The 22,801-nt window shown below is 34.5% G+C and overlaps 1 protein-coding gene across 1 annotated transcript; it reads right to left on the reverse strand.

Moving 5' to 3' along the window:
* Positions 1–232: 232 nt before the first annotated feature.
* Positions 233–3,720, reverse strand: LOC139867521 (3-oxoacyl-[acyl-carrier-protein] synthase II, chloroplastic-like). Its single transcript, XM_071855885.1, has 13 exons — positions 3,287–3,720; positions 2,840–3,045; positions 2,528–2,731; positions 1,999–2,109; positions 1,828–1,923; positions 1,692–1,737; positions 1,527–1,606; positions 1,371–1,439; positions 1,208–1,292; positions 960–1,114; positions 792–872; positions 641–700; positions 233–510 (listed from the first exon to the last, which is right to left on the reverse strand). The coding sequence occupies exons 1-13, from the start codon at positions 3,585–3,587 to the stop codon at positions 388–390; spliced, it is 1,617 nt and encodes a 538-aa protein (XP_071711986.1). The 5' UTR covers positions 3,588–3,720; the 3' UTR covers positions 233–387.
* Between the last annotated feature and the right edge of the window lie 19,081 nt (positions 3,721–22,801).

Raw genomic sequence — 22,801 nt, forward strand, 5'->3', positions numbered from 1 at the left:
ACAACAAACCCTTGGTCGTCAGAATCTCTTATATAATACGGAGTATGTGATTGTAAAGATAAAGCAATAGATCCAAGCAATGATTATGAATCAGGAAACATTGGCAATCTTTCATTGCTTATGTCAATTTTATACAGATTATGACTATTTCTCTTGTTTGATGTTAATCATGCTCTATTCATGTGTTTAAAATACAATCCCCTTGTATAGGACGAATGTATAGTTTAACGGATGAATTCAAATCTATAAGAAACTTATAGCGGCATATGCAACATTTGTGCTCATCAAGAGTAAGTAATAATGGTCTTATATTGATCAAATCTAATGCACTGAAACTTGTACATTTACACAAGGGATAAGTGTTGTTGCAGTACACACCATTTTGAGTTACTGATCCTTATACGGAGCGAATAAGATGGATGAATTGTGTCCTCCAAACCCAAAAGAGTTGGACATTGCCACCTTTATATCACAACGTTCCTTCTTTGCCCCCACCAGCAAGTTTTTATCCTGATTCAACACCAACTCTATTACATAACAGATTCTTCCATACACACAATCTTTAAATCACGCAAGTTGAACATGAAAATCAGTCAATCTATATCTATATATATGTAAAAAAAAGGAGGTGATTACGTACCACACCAACATCTGGATTTTCAAGATTGATGTTTGGATGCAGCCATCCGGTCTGTATAGCCTACATACAATAAAATTCAAAATAAATTTACTTACAGAAATGGCATATTCATATTTACCATGTACACGTTAAAAGTCAAAATATGAGTTACCTTAACCGTAGCCACTGCTTCCACAGCACCAGCTGCCCCAAGCAGGTGACCAATCATGGATTTCGTGGAGTTCATCTTCAACTACAAGATTTAAAAAAGAAAAAAAAAAAACATGTCAGAACTCGTTATAACACAATTAAGGAAGCCACTAGATTTAATCAAGGATACCTCAGAATTATCCCCAAAACAACGAATGATAGCTTCATATTCATGTAGATCACCAGACTGGGTAGATGTAGCATGGGCATTTATGTAATTTACATCCTCTCTAGCAACCCCGGATTGGGCCAATGCCTTTTCTATACACAAACTTATTCCTGCCCCTGATTTCAACAACCAAAAACCAAACACAGTAAATTATCAGCATATTCCAAAAAATGAGGTGGCTGGTGCTGGACTTTAAAGTTGAAACGTACCATCGGGATGAGGCTCGGTCATGTGGTATGCATCACACGTAAAACTTCCCCCCAAAAACTCTGCATATATATTTGCATCTCTTGCCTGCAAACCAGTTTTCATTAATGGAGAAACTAAAAAAAAAAAAAAAAAAAAAGATAATATGTAGAATTTGAAATATACCTTAGCATGTTCTAATTCTTCTAGAAGGAGCACACCAGCGCCTTCTCCCATTACAAATCCATCACGACTCTGCTCAACCAAAATAAATTTAAAAACTAAATAGGAAAAAAAAAATAACCGGATTCATTCAAAACAAGCAGATCCATTAAATGATACCGCGTCCCAAGGGCGTGACGCTTTCGTTGGATCACCATTCCTCTCTGAAAGAGCATTACAAGCAACAAAACCTCCAAGTCCTGCAATTTTTTAATAATAATATTAAGATAATAATCAAATCAATGATTCATGAAGAAAGAACCGATTGTTCTACTCATCCAATACCTATAGGAATGATGGCTGAATCAGAACCACCAGACAGCATCATATCCTGAAAGTTAAGTATTTACTTATTAAGTACAGACCAAGAGATTGTATGTAAGTTTACAGATAACGAAACAACCCGAAGAACGATGCTTACAGTTTCACCTCTGATGATATGATTAGCTGCATTTAGTATGCAAAAGTTACTTGTAGCACAAGCTGTAGAAATCGAATAATTGGGTCCCATCCAACCCTACATATAGATCCAAACTAATTAGCACCCACCTACAGATACTTCACACTATAACTCACACAAACTCATAATTACCAGATCCATAGCAAGCATTGCAGAACCCATATTTGTGGTTGCAAATGGTACACAAAATGGATTCATTTTCTTGTATGAAATCCTCAATGCTTCAACTCCATCTTGAAATACCTGTCATAAACAAGTAACTTAGGTGTTGTTTGTCTTTTAATTTGTTTTTGTCTGAAGATCTGCGGACCACGTCTATAAAGAAAGAAGATGTGGTCTGAAGGTCTATATGTATGCTCAACAATGAAGACTGTTTGTTTTTATGTCTGCATAATAACTTAATTTTATCTGCAACACTTAGAAGCTTAATTCTGTCTGCAACACTTAGAAGCACATTTCTAAGTCTGCGAGATTGCCCAGAATAAGACATTATTTTATCTTATATCTTCAGAAAAACAAACAGTCTACAGTAAAAACATATGCGGGCGCTCGTAGACATAAGACATAATAAGATCTACAAAATGAAAAACAAACACCACCTAAAATTCGCACTGAAAACTTAATGTTATGTACGTATGTGTTAAAAACCAAAAAAACTAACCTTCATGCCTCCAAGTGCAGACCCAATTAACACACCACATTTTGCTATGTCTAACTCTTTCATGACATCTTCTGTAACACCACCATCTTCCAATGCCTTTTTCCCAGCAGCTAGTAAGTAAAGCATAAACTTGTCGACCCGTTTTGAAAGTTTTGGTGCAACCCATCCATCTGGTGAAAATGACTTGATTTCACCTGCAATTTTCTGAAATCAACAAAAAATTAGACCTGCAACTGCATCAAAACTAACCATTATCATAACAAAGAAGGGAAGGGTCGAAGGGATATAAAATATATATGTATATTTACTTACAGTTGGAAACTGTGCACAATCGAAAGCCTCAATCTCACTTATGCCACTAACACCTTTGAGTAAATTCTCATAGAAAACATCTGCAACATGACCAACCGGCGAAACCACACCGAGTCCCGTCACAACAACTCTTCGTTTCTTAGTGATCGGTTTCTTCTTCGTTGTTGGTTCTTTTGCAGGCTGCACAGCAACAGCCCTTACTTTCCCTAAACAGATGAACAACATAAGAATACATAGATACAATCACAAAAAAACAGCATCTAATTTAACAGAATATGCCAAACACATAAGGGTGAAAACATCAAAGATTACAAGGTACGGAGTAATTAAAAAAAACCTATTTCAGTAAACACCTAAACTAAAGCAGTTAACTAATCACAGGCCTTAATTTTTAAAAAATAAAATAAAGCCATAAATTAGGGGTGAAACAAAAAAATTAGGTATTACCTGTTTGGGCAGCGGGTCGATTAACCCTTTTCTGAGATGATTTATAATATTCTTCACATGGCTCTAATGAAGTCATCAGGTTCATAATACCCGACCCGTAAAACGAAGACACCAATCCACCGTCACCGGAGAAACTACTGCATTCGGTGACCGCCAGTAACTTCCTTCTGGCGGAACGACTGAGCCTTTTGGGAGATGAAAAGAGCGCCGCCGGACGGTGGTGGTTTCGGTCGCCGGAAACAGACATGCAAGCAGCGACTAACCACGTGCATAGTGGAGAAGCAACGGCGTAGCCCACCATTAAGGGAATCAAACTGTAAATTCAACCCAAAGTGATGATCGATCGAGTATAAAGTATATATAAAAAATGAATTAATTAGGAGTACTTAATTGTAAATTAATTGGTAGTTTTGTGCTAAAAGTAACAATAATAACTTAACTTTTGAATATTAAACACTACACAAAAAAATAATACATTTTTTATCAAGAAAAGAAATGGGTGGTTGTTAAGATTTAATAATGTGATATTATTATTATTATTATATTATGATATGATCTTCATCATGATAGAGACATAGTAATCATCATTAAAAGTACACCTAAAATTTCCCAAAAAAATCATACAGATGATATTTTATAGTTCAAGAAAACAACTTACTTGGAAAATCTAAAAGAATATTCCCTTATTATTATTTTTTTTGATTTTAATTCATTCATTTAGTATCAAAATAAACAAATAATAATACGAGTAACATTAAAGCAACAAAATGAAATGTAAATTAGTTGAGTCTGAAACCAAGAACTTACAAAAGTAGAGATGAGTTGTTGGAATGGAAGATTGGAAAGTCACTGTGAAACCAGAGAAGAGTAGGGGGAGCAGACAAGACTATGAATGAATGGAATTTAAATATGGAGCTACTTATTGCAATTTAATTAATTAAAATGCTATTATGCCTCTTTTTAATTTATAATTAACATAAACCTAAAGTAGTTGATTAATTGATTTTTTCAAATAAAAACATAATATTAGAAAAATATATATTCAAATATCAAACAAGCACAGTCAATGGAGACTCTACTCGGCATGCTTGAATAGATTCACTGATCTACTTGACTAAACACCACAAACTGAATCAGATCTGAACCATACTACTATACTGATAAATAAAAATAAGAAACCACAATAACCAACAACAAACAATATCAGTGAGACATCCAATCTCCTACGTCTTCATGTAAAATGGATCAAAATTCAAAGTATTCACTGCAAAAGCATTTGAAGTCGAGAAACAATGAACTTCTGATAATGATTCAAATTTTTGACAGTGGAAACAAGTAATTGATTAGGTGATTTAAACTTTAATATTAGTAGCTAATTAAAGAGACATAGTCAGAATCACACTCCCTCGTTAATCAAATCCTAAACACTCACTTCTTGTCTTTACAATGATTATTTATTTCATTCTTCATATTATATAAAAAATCCAACTTTGTACAAGTATTATGTAAGAAAGTTGATGTGACGGTGAATATAAATTCAAAATTTTATATTATGCATAAGAAGTTGATTGTTAAAATGATAATTTTGAAATTAACCCTTAAAAGTTCTAATAGATCAAATCAACCTTCTTACTAAGAGTCGTGATGATCTACTCTAGTTCAGTGTCTAAGGAGACACTAGTAATTAAACTTTGAGCTTCGATGTCTAAATCAGCGTCTAATTTTTTAATTATTATTTAATTCATTTGTAATATTATTTATTTCAATTTATTCTAAATAACAAATATAAAAAATAAAAAAACAAGAGCCCTCTAATAATAAAAAAAAATAAAATATTTAAATAATATAATCAAATAAGTACTAACAAAGATAAATATGCACATAAGATTAATTACAGTAACTACTAATCCTACTACGTCTCATCTTCTTCATCTTTGTCCGCACCCAAATTCCTAAACGTCTCGCATCTGACCCTCTCCTTTTGCTTCTCGATTAGTCTCATGTCATCTTCAGTCATATCAATCACCAAAATCATCATTATGATTCAATTTTCTTTTGTCGATAATACATCTTTGTTTTTTGACTGACGATATCAAAGTATTCTTTAACTGATAAATGAAACATCTCTCGAGATGAAGTTTTGTTTGAAGGCATGGAATCAGACAACAATTTTTTGACTTTCATAGATTTCCCTGCGGACGTTTCAAACGTTCTTCACCATACAAACCCTTCATTTGGGTTCTGTTCTTGACTTTCATGGTCATCGTTCAAATTAAAGTCCTCATGTTGTTCAACATCAACAGCTCTCGTCGTTTGTTCCTCCGACCTACAAAGACAGGATTGGAATTAAGCAACTTTAAATTGGTTTTTCAAGTTTTAACATTTTGTACCCGTAAATTTTTTGATCCACCACTATGTTCATCTACTATATTTTTGTCTATTGAATGAATATAAATCAAAAGACCAAAATACCCTTTCGAAAGCAAGCTAACATACCCCATATAAAATTTTCTACAAATATATATACTCGGTATATTTGTTTTTGAGCCCGTGCGTTGCACGAGTGTGTAAAAAACCGTGCATAAAAATGTAATTTGCAGTTCATATTGGTATGTAAATAGCGATATCAAAAGATAGAAAAAGTATAAGAATTATTTAAGAGCCCGTGGTGTTGAAAATTTTTAAAAATTATTTTGAGTTTAAGAGTCCGTGGTGTTGACAAATTTTCCAACGCATATAACCATCGATCTCATACCCACTAATTTGTTAGTGCATTTGCTAATCTAACTTACTCTCAAAAAATTATATGCAAAAGTAATAATAAGAATTCAAAATATAAAAACAAACACATCTATAGATATTGCAATCGAAAATGGATCCCCATTATCAAACCTGCAAAGTCTTATACAAATACACAATTTTTAGTAACCAACATCGGTATAATTATGATAAAAAAAAATTTGCAACAAAAATTCAGAGAATTGAACAATCGCAAAGAATCGTACCGTGCAGCGTAGAGTATCTATGTAGAAGAAGAAGATTGCATGTGTTCTGAAACTACCTGATTAAACTTGTAGTGGTGAGTTCGTGACGAAGAATCAGTCGAACGCACCGTGTCAGAAGGATTAGGGTTTCAGATAGCAGCGACTGTGATGGTGATAGTGAAAACGATGATAAATCAAAAGACCAAAATACCCTTTTGAATTAAACTAATAAGGTGAACAGTAAGTGGTTGTGTTTGATTGATATAATTATAATATTACATCCACTAGTATGTTGTATAATACTAATAATAATGAATAATATATGTTTTTTTTTTTTTTGAGATTACTTCTTTGGTTATATAATAATCATTTTTCTTTTTGGCAAAAAAAAAAATGAATTAATAAGAATAGATTTCTTCATTAAAGCAATGAAGAAAGTCTATCAAAAAAGATAGGAGTGTAGCTCGGTCATCAGTTAAGATACAAAATAGGCTATAAACGCCTAACAACACAAGCATAAAAAGATTTTGATGCCATACATGAGAATGAAAGCCGTAACAAAGATTGAGATTAGTTGCCCATAAGAAGACTTTAAGCTTGATATTCCGTACAATAGCCGATCTACAAGTGAACTTGCCATTGATAATAATGTCGTTCCTTGCTATCCAAATAGCCCAAATTATAGCGGGCCCGATCAACTTCGAAAATCATACGGCCTTAATGTTCGTACCATAGTCAAAGAAATCGAGCTTTATTAATGACAGAAATTAATAATAAGGTAGCCTGAGATTTAAGACAATGATAGATTTATCGTGTATGTACTTATTGCTTCATTCATTCATTCATTTATTTGATGATGTCAAAATAGGATGGTAATCATTCATTTCATTCGTGATATAACATAATTAACTTTAACTATTAACTATGGAGTATAAACTAATATACCCGGCCCCATGCCCCCATGGTAAAACTTTAGAATATTAAAATAAGTTAACAAGCTTTATGCATTTATCATACTTTGTATTTAATTTATTAATTTATTTATTTTTAGCGAAATAACAGAAATTAATATAAACTAGCGGATCGGGGGCGCGCGTTGCTGCACTGTTTTGCAAAATCGTTTTGGATAACAGGAAACATGTCGTTGTGCAAGGGTAAAATAAAAAACAAAGAAATATGGATAGCGGTTTTTGTAGGGGAAAAAATAAGTTAGAAGAATCGAGAGAGCGTTTTTGTTCGAAAAGAAGGTGGAAACCGAAGGGAAAAAAGAAAAAGGTTAATGTAGCACAGGGAGGATCCTTGTAGGTGCAACCTTTTTTGCACACAGTACAAGTTATTGAAGCTTAAGGGGATAGTATTCACAAACTTTGTCTAATAGTATAGTATGTAGTACTAATAGTACCAACAATTGCCTGAGTTAACCATGGGAGATGGCAAAATCGCCAAAACCCTAGTTGAAGGGTTACTTTGAGAAGCGTTCAGTAATGGATTAGGTATGAGGGTTAACTTGTCAATTAGAAAAATAAAATATACCAAACTGTCTCTGATTGGTCAATTGCTAAAAAAAAAAAAAAAAATGAAAAAGACTTTTCAGGACACTCGCTACACTAATCTCACAGGTACCAGTAGTAACTTTGTAAAATAGTAAGAGATAATATGTAGTACTGATAATAATAAGCCAAGTCGTCAGAAAAAAAAAGAAAAAAGAATAATGATAGGCTAAACATCACATAGGAAACGAAATTATGAGGGCCCATACCCAATTGGCCCATGAACCAACCTAGCCCAAATACAAGACAAAAAATAAACTTATTAATTTACTAATAAAATAAATAAATTTATTAATTTAGATCTAAGCAAAATAAGTTGCAAGGTCGAATATTCAACTTTGGTGACCTATGCAACATTAATTTAGGTACAGATACTTTTTTATATTATACCAGTAAAACTTTTTGAGCTTGTGAAATTTATGTTACTTCATTAAACTATATGATTTAATGCGATGTGATGCAATGCATTATTAAGATCTTTGCTGATAGGAGTAATAAACTAGTCGGCCGTTTATATATATATTTTTTTTTTTGAAAAGCCAAATATATATATATATATATATATATATATATATATATATATATATATATATATATATATATATATATATAGATAGATATATATATAGAGAGAGAGAGAGACTCGAATACAAGAATGTTAGATTGTGCGGTCCTAACTAAACGAGCAGTTGGTAGCCTGTGCACAATCTGTTCATGTATGATCTACACAAAGTAAACACGAGCTAAACTAACTACTATACATGAAACTCGAAAGAACATTGTCTACATTTTTCACCCCACCTCGGTTCGATTATTCCCAAGAAGCCCGAACGAAGAGGGGTTGCTCAACCATTGGTTCCACTCGATGATAATCTTCTTAGCCCTTTTTGAGATCCATTCGTAGCTTTTTATTTTGATGTCATTGAACAGCGTATCGCTCGACTTGAAAGTGTTATGAAAAACCTTTTGATTGCAGTTCTTCTAAATGAGATATCCCCCTACCCATTTAACGGCTTGCCACAATGAATTACTTGTTGACCCGAGTGTGTTGTGCGTATCCTCTTTGAACAATTCAGTAACGCTAGTGATTGAGAAGTTTCCTAGTCCCCACCATCGGTATATTTTTTCCCAAATATTGAATACATGCTTGCAAAGAATCACTGCGTGATCCGTAGATTCAAAGTCTTCATCACACATGGGACAACGTACCGTGTGTAGGTCTATACCCCGATTATCTAGTTCCACTCTTACCGGAAGCCTTCGACGATTCGCCCTCCATACAAAAATCTCTAGCGACTGAGGGAGAGCTTTGTTCCGATCAATTTCTAAAGTGCTAGTATATTAACCATGGAGCTTTTCATCTAGAATATCAGACAACATTTTTGCATGAAACCTGCCATCGTGACTAACAGCCCATCTCCATTCGTCTTGCGAGTTGTCTACATGTGACGATCGCTCCAAATCCATATGGACGAACACGTCATTCATCGATTTCATTGCGAGGTATTTGACCTCTATATGATACGTTTTGTAAACATTGCATTCTTTTGAAAAGGCACACCATAAATGAATATTTAAATCAAAGGTTTTCGACATCTGATGATTTCTACATATAGACAATCACCGTAAATAATAGTTTACAATAGTACTTCCATTGACAATGCAGTCAAAATAAGATACATGGTGATGATTTGGTGAATGCAACGTTTCCTTGATAAATATGCCATGTAAGACTCCATGCACATAGCTTGTCTAACATATAAGCAAACAGCGGAAGACTTCTAGGGAACCTGAGAATAAACATGCTAACAAGTGTCAACACAAAGGTTGGTGAGTTCATAGTTTTAGTGTTTCGCATAATCTGTATATAAAGGTGGATCACAAGATTTCAGTTGTTTCATCCAGAATCGTTTATCAAAATATTCTATAAGATTGAGCACCCTGGTAACTAAACTTAACGTATATATAATTTGTACCCTTTGTATAATCATCTTAATAATACACGCAAACCAACGTGTACACTTCTCAAATAGCATACGTCCATTAAAAGGCTAGTGCTCTAGCTCGGATGGGGATATCAAGCCCTATGGATCCATATACTACTACTCGCGCCCACCAGTTCTTATAACTGGCAGTTACTAGTTACCAAAGCTAAGGGATTTTCGGTTCAAACTCAGTGTAGAATTAAGTATGTACTTGTATCCATTGCGTTCAAAATAAATTGCATGTATTCTCAGCCCAAAAATATTTAAAGTATTTAAAAAGGGAGACTATAAACTCACCTTAGCAGCATATAAAGTCGTTCACCAAAATATGACTGAAACTCGGATTACCAAATAACCGTAGATCTCAACCTAGAGAACATATGTTGGTCAATAAATGTCTATTAAGCTAGGTCAGGTCATAGTGTATCACAATCCTAATGCTCGAGATCAATATACAAAAGTTATCCAAAGTCGTTTCAAAAAGTTAATTTTGACAATAGTTCAACAAAACGAGACGTACCTTATATAAGGATTCATTTACTCGGTTGCTAAAATTCAAAAATCTAATTTATCAATCTTACAAACAAGTTGTTTAAATATTAATTGCAGATTTAAAAGCAATTCCAATTAACGTCAATCATAATTCAGTTGACCATATCTTTTAATTCGTTCATCGAAATTACGCGATTTCTAAATGAAAAGTTATTGATTTTTCGCCAGCTTTCCAAAAACATGTATATCATATACCTTTTACCAGTAATATATGTATTTAATTCGTGATTCATTATAAACTGTTTAACGACGAAATTTAGCATTCAAGCATGCGTAAATATATATACTCGAGCACTAGACATGGATACACAATTAATATATAAAAGATAAGATATGAATGCTAACGTATCAATATTGTGATTCAATATTGCAGGGAAAGTATGTAGACACAACAGAGATGATAAACACTATGTTAGACTTGTGAATAATACCCACGTACATTACCCATAACCTCCATAGCTATAGCCCATAGTTTCCTTAGCTTTGACTCATTTGAAAATTCGGTTTGAAATTATTTGGACATGACCTCGTCGTAGTATTTTATGTATAATACTAATAATATTACTAATAATAATTAGATTAATAATAATATTAATCTTAATCTTAATCTTAATAATAACAATAATAATAATAATAATAATAATAATAATAATAATAATAATAATAATAATAATAATAATAATAATAATAATTATTATTATTATTATTATTATTATTATTATTATTATTATTATTATTATTATTATTATTATTATTATTATTATAATTATAATAAATAAATAAATATTATGGAGTATATATCTATATCTGTGTAAATATGTGTGTGTGATATTCGTTCGAGCAAAAACACTTGAATTTATAGTACCTGGCCAGTTGTTTAGCCCCATGCGATCGCATGGGTTTTCAGTGCTTTTGCCATGCGATCGCATGGCCGCCTGATCCGCTTTTGTTTGCTAGTTCGTCGACATCAAATAGTGTATACTGTAGCAAATAGTGTTTACTGTAGCAAATAGTGTTTTACTATAGCAAGTCGTTTTCACTGTAGCAAAGTCGGTTTCACTGTAGCAAATAGTGTTTTAATGTAGCAAAGTCGGTTTCACTGTAGCAAATAGTGATTTTCGAAAACACTGTAGCTTTTCGGGTATTGTAGCAATTCGAAAATTCTGTAGCAAATTAGTGTTTTACTGGTTCATCTTAAACGTTTTAGTTAACTTATCTAAATATCAATCGAATCAATAATCGAATGTTACTATCTTTTACTAAATAACTTGAAATCATATATATATATGCACATTAAATTATGTATATATTGTTCGTGAATCTTCGAGAACAGTCAAAGAATAATTGATTATATGAATATAGTTCCAAAACTTTCGTGACACAATATTACAGACTTTGCTTATCGTGTCAAAAATATTAAATCATTTAAAGATAAAGTTTAAATTTGGTCAAAAATTTCCGGGTTGTCACACTACATGAGTCACATTGTTGATGCTTCTGATTATTTCATCCAGCTCGTCTTTAATTCTGCCTCGAGGAGTTCTGTTCCATTGCCATCTCAATGTAGGATTCCCTTCTATCCATGACACTCTATCGCAAACTTTGACCTCTTTGTTTGACTCCAACCTGTAAATTCTCGGAAACCTATCTCGAAAACTTTGATCGCCAGCCCAATGATCTTCCCAAAACAAGATGTCTCTGCCTATGCCAATATTTCTCACAAACGAATTGTTAAGCATAAAACCCCGGTTGCTCATGTCCCTTCCAATTTTAATAATATCCTTCCAAGGTGAAAGCCCAATTCCCACCCGGTAATGATGCGAATTATCCAAACCACCCCCCGCCCGTAAATGCTTTTGATAATTTTAACCCAGAAAGCATCGGTTTCGGTACGAAATCTCCACCACCATTTACCCAAAAGAGCCCAATTTTTTGCTTTTAACGACCCGATATTAAGACCCCCAACCCCATAAGATAATAAAATAGACTCCCATTTAACCCAAGACATTTTATGATTATCCTCCGTCCCACCCAAAAGAAGTTACGCAGCAAACCTTCGAGTAAATTGAGGATACACGATGGAGCACGAAATGTGGAGAAGAAGTACAACGGTGAACTGTTTAGGACCGATTTGATGAGAGTTAAACGCCCCCCGAAAGACACCGTTCTAGATTTCCAATCCGACAATCTTTTCCTGTTTAGGCCGTTTATAATTTGAGTAGCTTATTATTTTAGAACATGTTGTCCGATGCGTTTTCATATTTTATAGCTAACAAGTTTGGTGGTTAGCGGCGCTTCGTTGCGAACGAAACGCGGTTGACCAATCTAGAATTTTTTTTGTTTTTTTTTTTTTGTTTTTTTTAAGACATGTTACATGATATATTTATATACACATAAAATTTCATTTGTACATAGCTCTATTTTCGTTGTTCATTGTTTATACTACGTTATCGATATTTCACAAAGTAAGGCTATATGGTTCTACCAAGCATGTTATACATTGATACCTATGTAGTAGTTCGTTAACGTTACTTATATTCTCATATCGAATTTCAAAGTGGCACAATTCAATTTATAATATCTCCCAGAAAAATATTTGTAAACGAAAGAAAATAAAAAAAAAATGGTTGAGAGAACACTTTTATACGTAGCTTATAAAGAAATAGTTGGCTAAAAGTTCGATAAAAAGATTGTAAAAAATTGAGAAAATGCGAGAAGAATTTTAAAAAGTTTCAAAGGAAGAATAAAATAAATAATAATATAAATAATGTTAAAAAGGTTGAGAAAAAAATAAAACAATCAAAAAGTGAGAGGATTTAAATAGAAAAATTAAAATGTGTTTGAAGAGTGAGAGGATTGAAATAGAATTGAAAACATTGAAGGAGTTATTTTAAAAGATTTAATAAAGAAGGTGTTAATAGGTAAAAAAAAATAAAAGTATAAAAAATAAGTTAGGATAGGAGAGAGTCAGTGAGAATTGAAACCAAGACCTTCACTTCACTAAGTATGTACTCGGACCATTGAACTGTGTTTGTATTTGTTAAATTTATCAAAGAGTTTGCATTTATCTGCAAACATAAGCGTTTTTAAAATTAAAGGCAAAATTGGATCGAAATTGGGCCTTAATTGGGCCGAAATTGGGCCTTAATTGGGCCGAAATTGGGTTATGTTTACTGTGCATTCAATTTTCTAAATAAATATATATACAATTTAATATTATTTATAATTACAATTATAATTATAATTATAATTATAACTATAATTATAATTTATTATTAATAGCCTTACCTACTTAGACCACTTATCGGGAGCGTGGTTGGAGCTCCATTGCAGCTTCCTTCCAACGGCTCCATTGCTAGCAAATGTGGTTGGAGCGTGGTTGAAAGCCAGTGATAATACATGTCGTTGTAAGGCATTTTGTAACACGGAGCTATTGTAATTTTTGATTGTACATTATTTATTAAAAGTAGTAAAATTGTATTAATAATTAATTAAAGTGGTTTCAATTTATGGTAAAGGGTATGTCATGAAACGGGTAGGTATGATGTGTTAAGTGATAGGAAGAAGTTATTGAAGTGACGCTAATGTGGTACAATGTAATTATATGATAGATGTCATGAATATGAGTACAAACTTCTCTTTTTTAGTTGGTCGCCCCCCCCCCCCCCCCTCCTCAAACAAGGAGATATAAACGTGACAAGGGAAAAGAATCATCAAAACGGTGAACAATCCAAAAGCATACACAATTAAAATAGGATTGTGACCTATTATTATAATCGTACAAACAATATAATTCTAAATACAAAATACTTAAAAACTGCAAATTAAAATCTACGGGGTGTGCTCCCAAATATAAAATTGGTGGTTATAGTAAAGGTGAGTTGAGGTTGCCCACAAGAACACCTTTAATTTTACACTTTTAAACTTCATGGAAAATTCCCGACAAGCTGAATAAAACTTCTCGGTATTGTTTGTTTAATCACAATTGTGCATAATTTGACATCTAAGCCTCAAATTAATTACCATGTTGTTTTAAACTCTACGAGTAACCTAGAACACTTTCAAATTGATCCTAAACACCACTAGAAATCCTTAATCACCTCAAATTCCAAAAAACGAATTCGCTCATCAAAATGCATCAATTTCTTCTAATTTTTTTTTTTGAAAAGCAAGAAGGAATTATATTACCAAGCACCAACGAAAATACAATAAGAGGATCGGCAAAATAAAGCCGAGACAAAACGAACAACGAAAAAAAGGAAAAAAAAAAAAAAACACTACTTAGCTATCTAAGAAAAAAGAAGGATTTGTGAGCCAAGTATGCCAATCGATACTTTTGCCTTTGATTCTATTCGAGATCCACTCAAAAGATTTAAGCTGAATTTCAGTAATCGCAACCGGTGTAGTCCAACCTTTGTTATTGAACACCACCATATTACGATTCTTCCAAATGTAGTACGCGCATACCCACTCCACGGCTTGCCAAATTTTCTTCCCGAGATTAGACATGTTGCTTGACGAAATTCCATGAAGAATATCATTAAAACTTAGACTTGAAAACGAAGCAAAGTTCCACCATTTGAAGATCCTAGTCCATACATCAAGCGAGAATTTACAGGAAATTAAGGAATGCTCGACCGATTCAAGATCTTCATCACAAACGGGACAACGAATAGTATGTAAATCCACACCCCTTTTGTCTAATTCAACCCGAACCGGTATTCTTTTTTTCAAAAGTCTCCAAACATAAATTTCTACTTTTTTAGGAATGAGATTGTTACGTAAGGTTTGTTGAGAAACAAGATTTGAAGTGTTAAGAACCTGCTGATCGATAAGATATGCGAGTCTTTTAACAGTGAAAACGCCATTGCTAGCAAGATTCCACGTCCAAGATTCGCCAACATTAAAGTCCAACGAAAATGATCGAAGCAATCTGCACAGATCATCGAATTCACCCGCTGTGCGACCCCTTGGTTCGCGTGACCAGCACCAATTGAAACTGCCCGAATTGTTGCCGATGCCATCTGCCATGTTTCTATCTCTGTTGATGTCGTCTACTATAATTCTGTCTCTTACCATCGCATCTTTGTTGCAATCAAGCCTATAAAGCCTTGGAAACGAGTCTTTGAAACACACCGAACCACACCAAATGTCCTTCCAAAATAAAGTCGATCTTCCGTCACCGATTGATTTTTGAAAAGATTGAATGAAAGGCACTTGAGCTTCCTCAATTTTGTTACCTGCAAGAATTATGTTGTTCCAAGTACCTGAGGCCGAAAGATGGTCATGCCCACCTCCCGACCGCAAGCGTCCGTCAATTCCATATATGCTACGAATAATTTTGGTCCATAAGCTATTGGATTCGGTTTTAAACCTCCACCACCATTTGCCCAAAAGGGCTAGGTTTTTGCTTTTTAACGACCCAATATTTAGCCCGCCCGACCCGTAAGGTAAAAGAATAGATTCCCATTTAACCCAAGACATTTTAGAGCTCGTAAGATCCCCTCCCCAAAAGAAAATGCGTCTCACACTCTCGAGTAATTTAAGCACACAAGGCGGGGTACGAAAGAGCGAGAAGTAATACAAAGGAAGACTACTAAGAACCGATTTTAAAAGAACCAATCTTCCACCATAGGACAACGTTTTCATTTTCCAAGCCGATAATTTTTTTTTGAATTTATCAATTACCGGCGCCCAATCGCTCAATTTCTTCATTTTTGCACCAATAGGAAGACCGAGGTAAATAAAAGGAAATTTCCCGGCTTTACATCCCATACGTCTAGCAAGATCTTCTACCTCAACCGAATTAACACCAACACCAAAAAGACAACTTTTTTGAAGATTTACTTTTAACCCCGAGGCCAATTCAAAACATTTAAGAACATTTAGAAGATTACGTGCGTTTAATCTAGACCATTCTCCAAAGAAGATGGTATCATCGGCGTATTGCAAATGGGAAACCAAAATTTTGTCCTTCCCAATTTCGACACCTTTGAAAAGACCTCGATCTACCGCGGCTTTAGTGAGAATGTTTAGGCCTTCAGCGGCGAGGATGAACAAGAAAGGGGACAAGGGATCACCTTGCCGCACACCCCTACCAATAGAGAACTCTCTAGTAGGGGATCCATTTACTAAGATAGAAATGCTAGCCGACTTTAGACAAGATAAAATCCATTTTCTCCATTTAACACCGAACCCCATACTAGCCATGACTTCCATGAGGAAATCCCAATTCAAGCTATCAAAAGCTTTTTCAAAATCAACCTTAAAAATTATACCTTTTTTCTTTTGGACCTTCATGTATTCAAGAGATTCATTAGCTATAAGAACACCATCCAAGATATATCTTTCTTTTAGAAAAGCACTTTGTTCTGAACCGACAAGTCTTGGAATTACCTTTCTTAATCTGTTGGAAAGTATTTTAGCAACGATTTTGTAAAAACTTCCGATGAGACTAATAGGCCGGTAATCACTAAGGTTAATTGGGTCATTTTTTTTCGGAATTAAAGTAACAAATGAAGCGTTGCACCCCCTCGAAAATTCCCCATTGCTCCAAAACCATGATATGGCATTAACGACATCGACTTTGATAACATCCCAAAATTTCTTAAAGAACCTTAAATTAAAACCATCCAGGCCCGGAGCTTTAGTGCTACCACAATCACTTATTGCTTGAAGAATCTCCTCTTCACTAATTGGAATTTCAAGACTCCCCGCTTCTTCAACTGTCAACGAAGGGTATGCTAAATCAATGAGACTAGGCCTCGAAACCGTGTGATCTTCAAATATATCTTTGTAATGATTATAAATTGCCTCTTTAATTTCAGAAGGATCCTCGCTCCATACCCCATTAATAGAAAGACCCCGGATGTTATTTTTATTATACCCTCTTCTAATTAAAGTGTGAAAGAATTTGGAATTCTCATCCCCTTCATGAATCCACCGCACCCGAGCTTTTTGTTTCAACATGTTGACTTTAATTTTTTCCCTTTGAAACCATTCCTTTCTAGCATTTAGCCATTGAACCCTTTCGTCATCACTTATTAACCCTAATTCAGCCTTTAATTCAAGAGCGTTTGCAATTCCTTTAAAGGTCTCGATTTCCCCTTCTAAGTTGCCAAATTTTTGTTGACTTTTTTCTTTTAAAGCGAGCTTTGTATTTTTCATCTTATTTCTTAAGCAACAATCTTTCCGCGAACCTCCCCCACCACTAGATCCCCAAACTTCTTTTATAACTTGTTCTACACCATCAATATCAAGCCAATCATCGAAGATTTTAATGGGTTTAGGACCAAAATTTTTTACATCATCTTTTAGAACAATAGGGCAATGATCAGATTGCTTTCGATCAAGTGCGACCACCGAAAGACAACACCATAAAGTATGAAAGCTATCATTAACTAGAAACCGATCCAACTTACTAAACTTGAGACCATCATCACTAATTCTAGTGTACTTTCTACCACCAAGAGGAATGTCAATCAGTTTGGCCTTTTCGATGAAATTGTTAAATTTTTTTACCCTACTCTCGATAAAGTTACAGTTCATTCTTTCGTCCTCCATTCGCACTTCATTGAAATCACCGCAAATAACCCAAGCGTCATTGACTTTTGACATGACAGAATTGTACAATAGATCCCATAATCTTTGTTTGTTGAAATCATCATGAGGGCCGTATACATTTACAATGTTGAAAACACCACCATTTTGAACCCAGTTTCCTCGGATACCAATACAGAAGTCAGAAACATAAGAATTAGTGACATCAAATACATTAGTGTCCCAGATTATAATATGACCTCCCGACTTCCCAACCATCTCTTTTTGAGTAAAGTTACACGCACTGTTTCCCCAAATACCACGAATCCATTCTAAATTAACAGTATGTAACTTAGTTTCCTGGAGAGCTAACAAGTTTGGTTTTTCAAAACGACACAGGCTTTTTAACCAACCGATTTTACTGTCTTTCCCCGATCCAAAACCCCTTATATTAAGTGAAAGCATCTTCATTAAAATTGATTAATAAAAATGAAACAGACATATGGGGCAGCAACCTACTTAGTGGGTTTTTCCACCCACTTCAGTCCCAATTGTCGACTGAAATCCTGAATCCCTTCATTATTAATTGAAAACGAATTATTACTAGATTCAGAAACTTGCCTGGATACATGGGAGCTGGACAATTTTGACGGTTTGGGATTTGAAACATTTGCACGGGATAATTTTGACTGTTTTGGCACGGTAGCGTTTGCACACGAGGTGCAAGTAGACTTGATAGGATCATTGTTTTCTTTATCTCTTCTTGCTACGGTCTTCAGGTTCAATAGCCTTGATGAAGCTTTCCAATTGCGAAGCTTGGTAAAACAACAATCATTCTTTAAAGATCCTCTGTTATTTTTTTCCTTATTCGCCCTAGTTTCTTTTTTCTTTGTAACATATCTCATATCCTTTTTATTCTTTGTGTTGTCTTGAACAGGACTGGATGTAGTTTTTTCTCTTGGATTCGACACCACAGGCACATTAACCACATTAACTTTTTGGGCCTCATCATTATGGTAAACTGGGCTGCCCACTTTGTTTTTGGTAATCTCAAAATCTAATATAACATTCCTTAATGGGCTGTAGGCCTCATCCACAACTTGAGTAGGCCCATCAAAGAAAGAATTTGAGTCATTTACTGTATTGGTTGCTTTGGGAGACAAAAGAATTTCACAATTACTATCAAAGTCAAGATTTGGTGGCTCTTCCACTACATTATCTCCAACGTTACCATTATTGGGCTCCACTGCCACTACACAATCATCATCATTGATGTTTTGTGGTTCCACAACAATTGTATCATTATTGAGCTCCACTCCAACGTTAATGCTTTGTGACTCTTCCACTACACTGTTATCATTGGGCTCCACCTCTCCATTCAAATTCCTTGACTCTTCATCTTCAGCATCCCTCATCGCCGGAGTATTAACGTTTACCGGATTTATCATCGGAGAAGAAATTTCATCGTTTAGATTGATCTTTTGACCAAAAACAGGACCATCTTCAAAATCTGGAAAATCATCATCTTCATCGTTGATGTCGAAAGTGTCATCGATAAAATCATCATCCGAATTTGGATCGATGTTATCACAGTCTACCCATTTAGAATCAGACAAATCCGATTCAAGATGAATTAAACGATTTGAGTTTTCCTTCACCGTAGCCGAGGTGAAAACAAGGTTATCAACTATTAATTTTGCATTCCCGTCCACATGATTCATGTCCGCCATGTGAATAAGAACGTGTCCTGTTAACAAGTTTTGATTATCGGATGTAATTTTGCAGTTTTCCATATTGACAACCTTCCCCCATTTTTCTGCAATTTCCGAGAACACTTGTTCGTTCCAGTATTTTGCCGGAACACCCTTGATATCAATCCATACCAACCTACCAGCAGATTGCCAATATTTATTATCAAAGCGTAAAATCTTTGAGCACCATCTTCTAATAGCATGATTTTCATTATTGATAATGGCATCTGCAGCTTTGACATACCTACATATTACCAACACTTCCATACCACCAAGATACTTTAATGTGAAATCATCCATTCCTTCAGCTCGGCACAAGGACTCAAATTGATTAAGGAGTTCAATCCTATTTAGTTTCACCACAACACTTCTATCAAAGAAATCATTGTTACTATCAGTTTTTTTTATCATCACCACTCTTTCATCCTTCAAAGAATCATCTTCTTGTTGTTTATTATCTTCCTGTTGTTTTTTACCACCCTTAAGCTTGAACCTGAGATCTTCCTTTTTCTTGTTCAAGTCAAATCTCAGATCCTTTTTCGGGGTTCTAGCCACCTCGTTGAAACTCCTACCATCGGTGAATGCATTGTTGAAGTGATTAGCATTACCCCCTCTTGTATACCGAGACCCATTTTTCACCTTTTCTTTGTCGATTGCCTTGAAGATTCTAATTGGGTTGCCATCGAAGGAGATGCGTTCTAATGACGTTAGTAACCTGTCAACATTAGAAACGTCACTGAATCTTGCGAAGGCAAACCGATGCCCACACCTTAGCCTCTTTCCAACCATGTAAATGTCTTTGAGATTGCCATAAGACTTGAAGGTTTTCCATAAATTTTCCATATTCCACCCCTCTGGGTAATTAAAGAATATGAAAGAAGTCCAATGGTTTCTGTTTGATCTTGAAGAATCGCCCGGTAGTCCTCCTTTGAATCGATCAGGCTTCGAATCATACCCTGCCCAGTTGCTTGTGTTTCTCACTCTCTCTCCTCACACTCTCTCTCACACTCTCTCTCATGGTTTTTGTAGACATCAATTTCTTCTAATTCATCATTTCAGCGTTTATTTAGCACGAATACTAGACTTAAATCTATTATAGACCTAAAAGCGATAAAAAAGAACCCAGATCCTATCAAATTACCTCTTAATTCACGGAATCTGAATCAAACTCAGCAACACCTTTCGTACGAGTATTGTAGCTATGTTTTGATCAAATTCACCTCATAACCTTAGATATAGTCATCTAGCCTAATTAACTATTACTAAATATTAATACATAATTTATAAACAAGACTGTCACAAGTTATATCAATTTATAACACTTTTTAATTTCTCATATTCGATTCCTTTAGTCAATACTATCTCAGGATCATAAAAGTTTCACAAAAACACACATCTAACAATGAGAAATTGATATGAGATGAATCTAGTCACCTCTTCTGCTATGATACTACATGTTCGACCTTGAATTCATAACTCGATTGTGTAGGTGAGAGTAGTGAATAAAATGATCTGAAAATTTCACAAGTTGTAATGACATTGAATGTTTGTTCCAAATGACCTAGTGAGAGTATTTCACAACTTGCTTGAACATATAACAATATAATGGCTAACAATGTTGAACTGGTAGGGTTCGAAAGGTATTTATAGCAAATGATTACTTTCCATTATATTTAAGCATAAAGCACCTAAAATTATACATCATCTATAATTTCTGTCTCGAGAAAAAATGTTTTTTTTTTTTTTAAAAGCAAAATTTTTATTTCAACCAAAAAAACATACAACCACAAGGACCTTCTAAAAGGCCAGTATCCAGACATACACGACTACATAAAAGGATGTTGAGAAAACATTCACGAAAACTAGGATACAATTAAGAAAAACACGATTTCGGGTTTGATAACCACGTTAACCAATCTATCGATTTCCCTTTGATCCTTCTTGATATCCACTCAAAAGACTTAACTTGTATCTCATTTAACGCTACCGGGCCACTGCACGATTTATTTTTGAAAATTTTTTGATTCCGATTTTTCCAAATGAGGTAACCACTTGCCCATTCAACCGTTTGCACACTTTAGATTGAAGAGGCGTTAGTGAATGTGTAGATCTTCCAAGAAAAGCTTCACTTACACTCAAGTTTGACACATGCGAGAATCTCCACCATTTGTGAATCCTATCCCATACCTCCATCACGTGCTTGCATAAGATTAACGAGTGATCCACCGATTCGGTAATATCATCACATAAAGGACAAAGAACCGAATGGAGGTCCAAACCTCGTTTATCTAGTTCCATTTGTACCGCTAATCTTCTAAGCCTTGCTCTCCATACGAATATTTCAATCTTTTTTGGCACCAAATTGTTTTGTTGAGTCTCGACATATAATGAATTCCCTTCGTTGACTTTTTCTTCAATTTTTATACGCAATTCCTTCGCTATGAATATGCCACTCGACACCATGTTCCATTTCCACGAATTAACCTCACTGTTTGTAAGTAACTAGAGAGGGGGGGGGGGGTGAATAGTTAGTCGATTTTTCAAAATTTTCTTTGCGTTTTGTTGAACTTGAACTTGATATAGTGTGATTTGAAATGTATGTTCTCTAATAATGCTAATAATACAAATATATGACAAATCGTAATTAAAATATAAGGGAAGAGAGAACAAACACAACGATTTATAGTGGTTCGAGAAGATGTTAACTAATCTTCCTTAATCCACTCCTCAATTCTACGAATTGAGATTTTTCTTCACTATGATACTCCAAACTCTGTGGAGTGTCCGGATACAACACTAGTACTTCGATAAGCCGCACCTTGTGAACTCTTACGTCCCTTTGAAGACTTCACAAACACCTATAGCTCTTACCACAAGATCCTAATGAACTATCCTAGTGAAATCACAACTGTCCTCTAGATCCCTTTAAGAAGATAGTTTACAAGTAAACTTACAACTTTAAGCTTACAAGTACTCTTGCTAGAATCACTCTAAAAGATTACAAATTAATTATAAGAATGACATCAGTAAGTATGAGAAAATATGAGTGCAAGAAGTGAGTCTTCAAATGCTTCAAGGCTTGGCTTTTATAGGAAAGAGAAATCTGCCTGAAAGTCATACGGCTCACTGTACGGTCGACCGTGGTTCGACCGTG

This window comes from Rutidosis leptorrhynchoides, chromosome 9 (assembly GCF_046630445.1).
Source record: "Rutidosis leptorrhynchoides isolate AG116_Rl617_1_P2 chromosome 9, CSIRO_AGI_Rlap_v1, whole genome shotgun sequence".
Taxonomy (NCBI): Eukaryota; Viridiplantae; Streptophyta; class Magnoliopsida; order Asterales; family Asteraceae; genus Rutidosis; species Rutidosis leptorrhynchoides.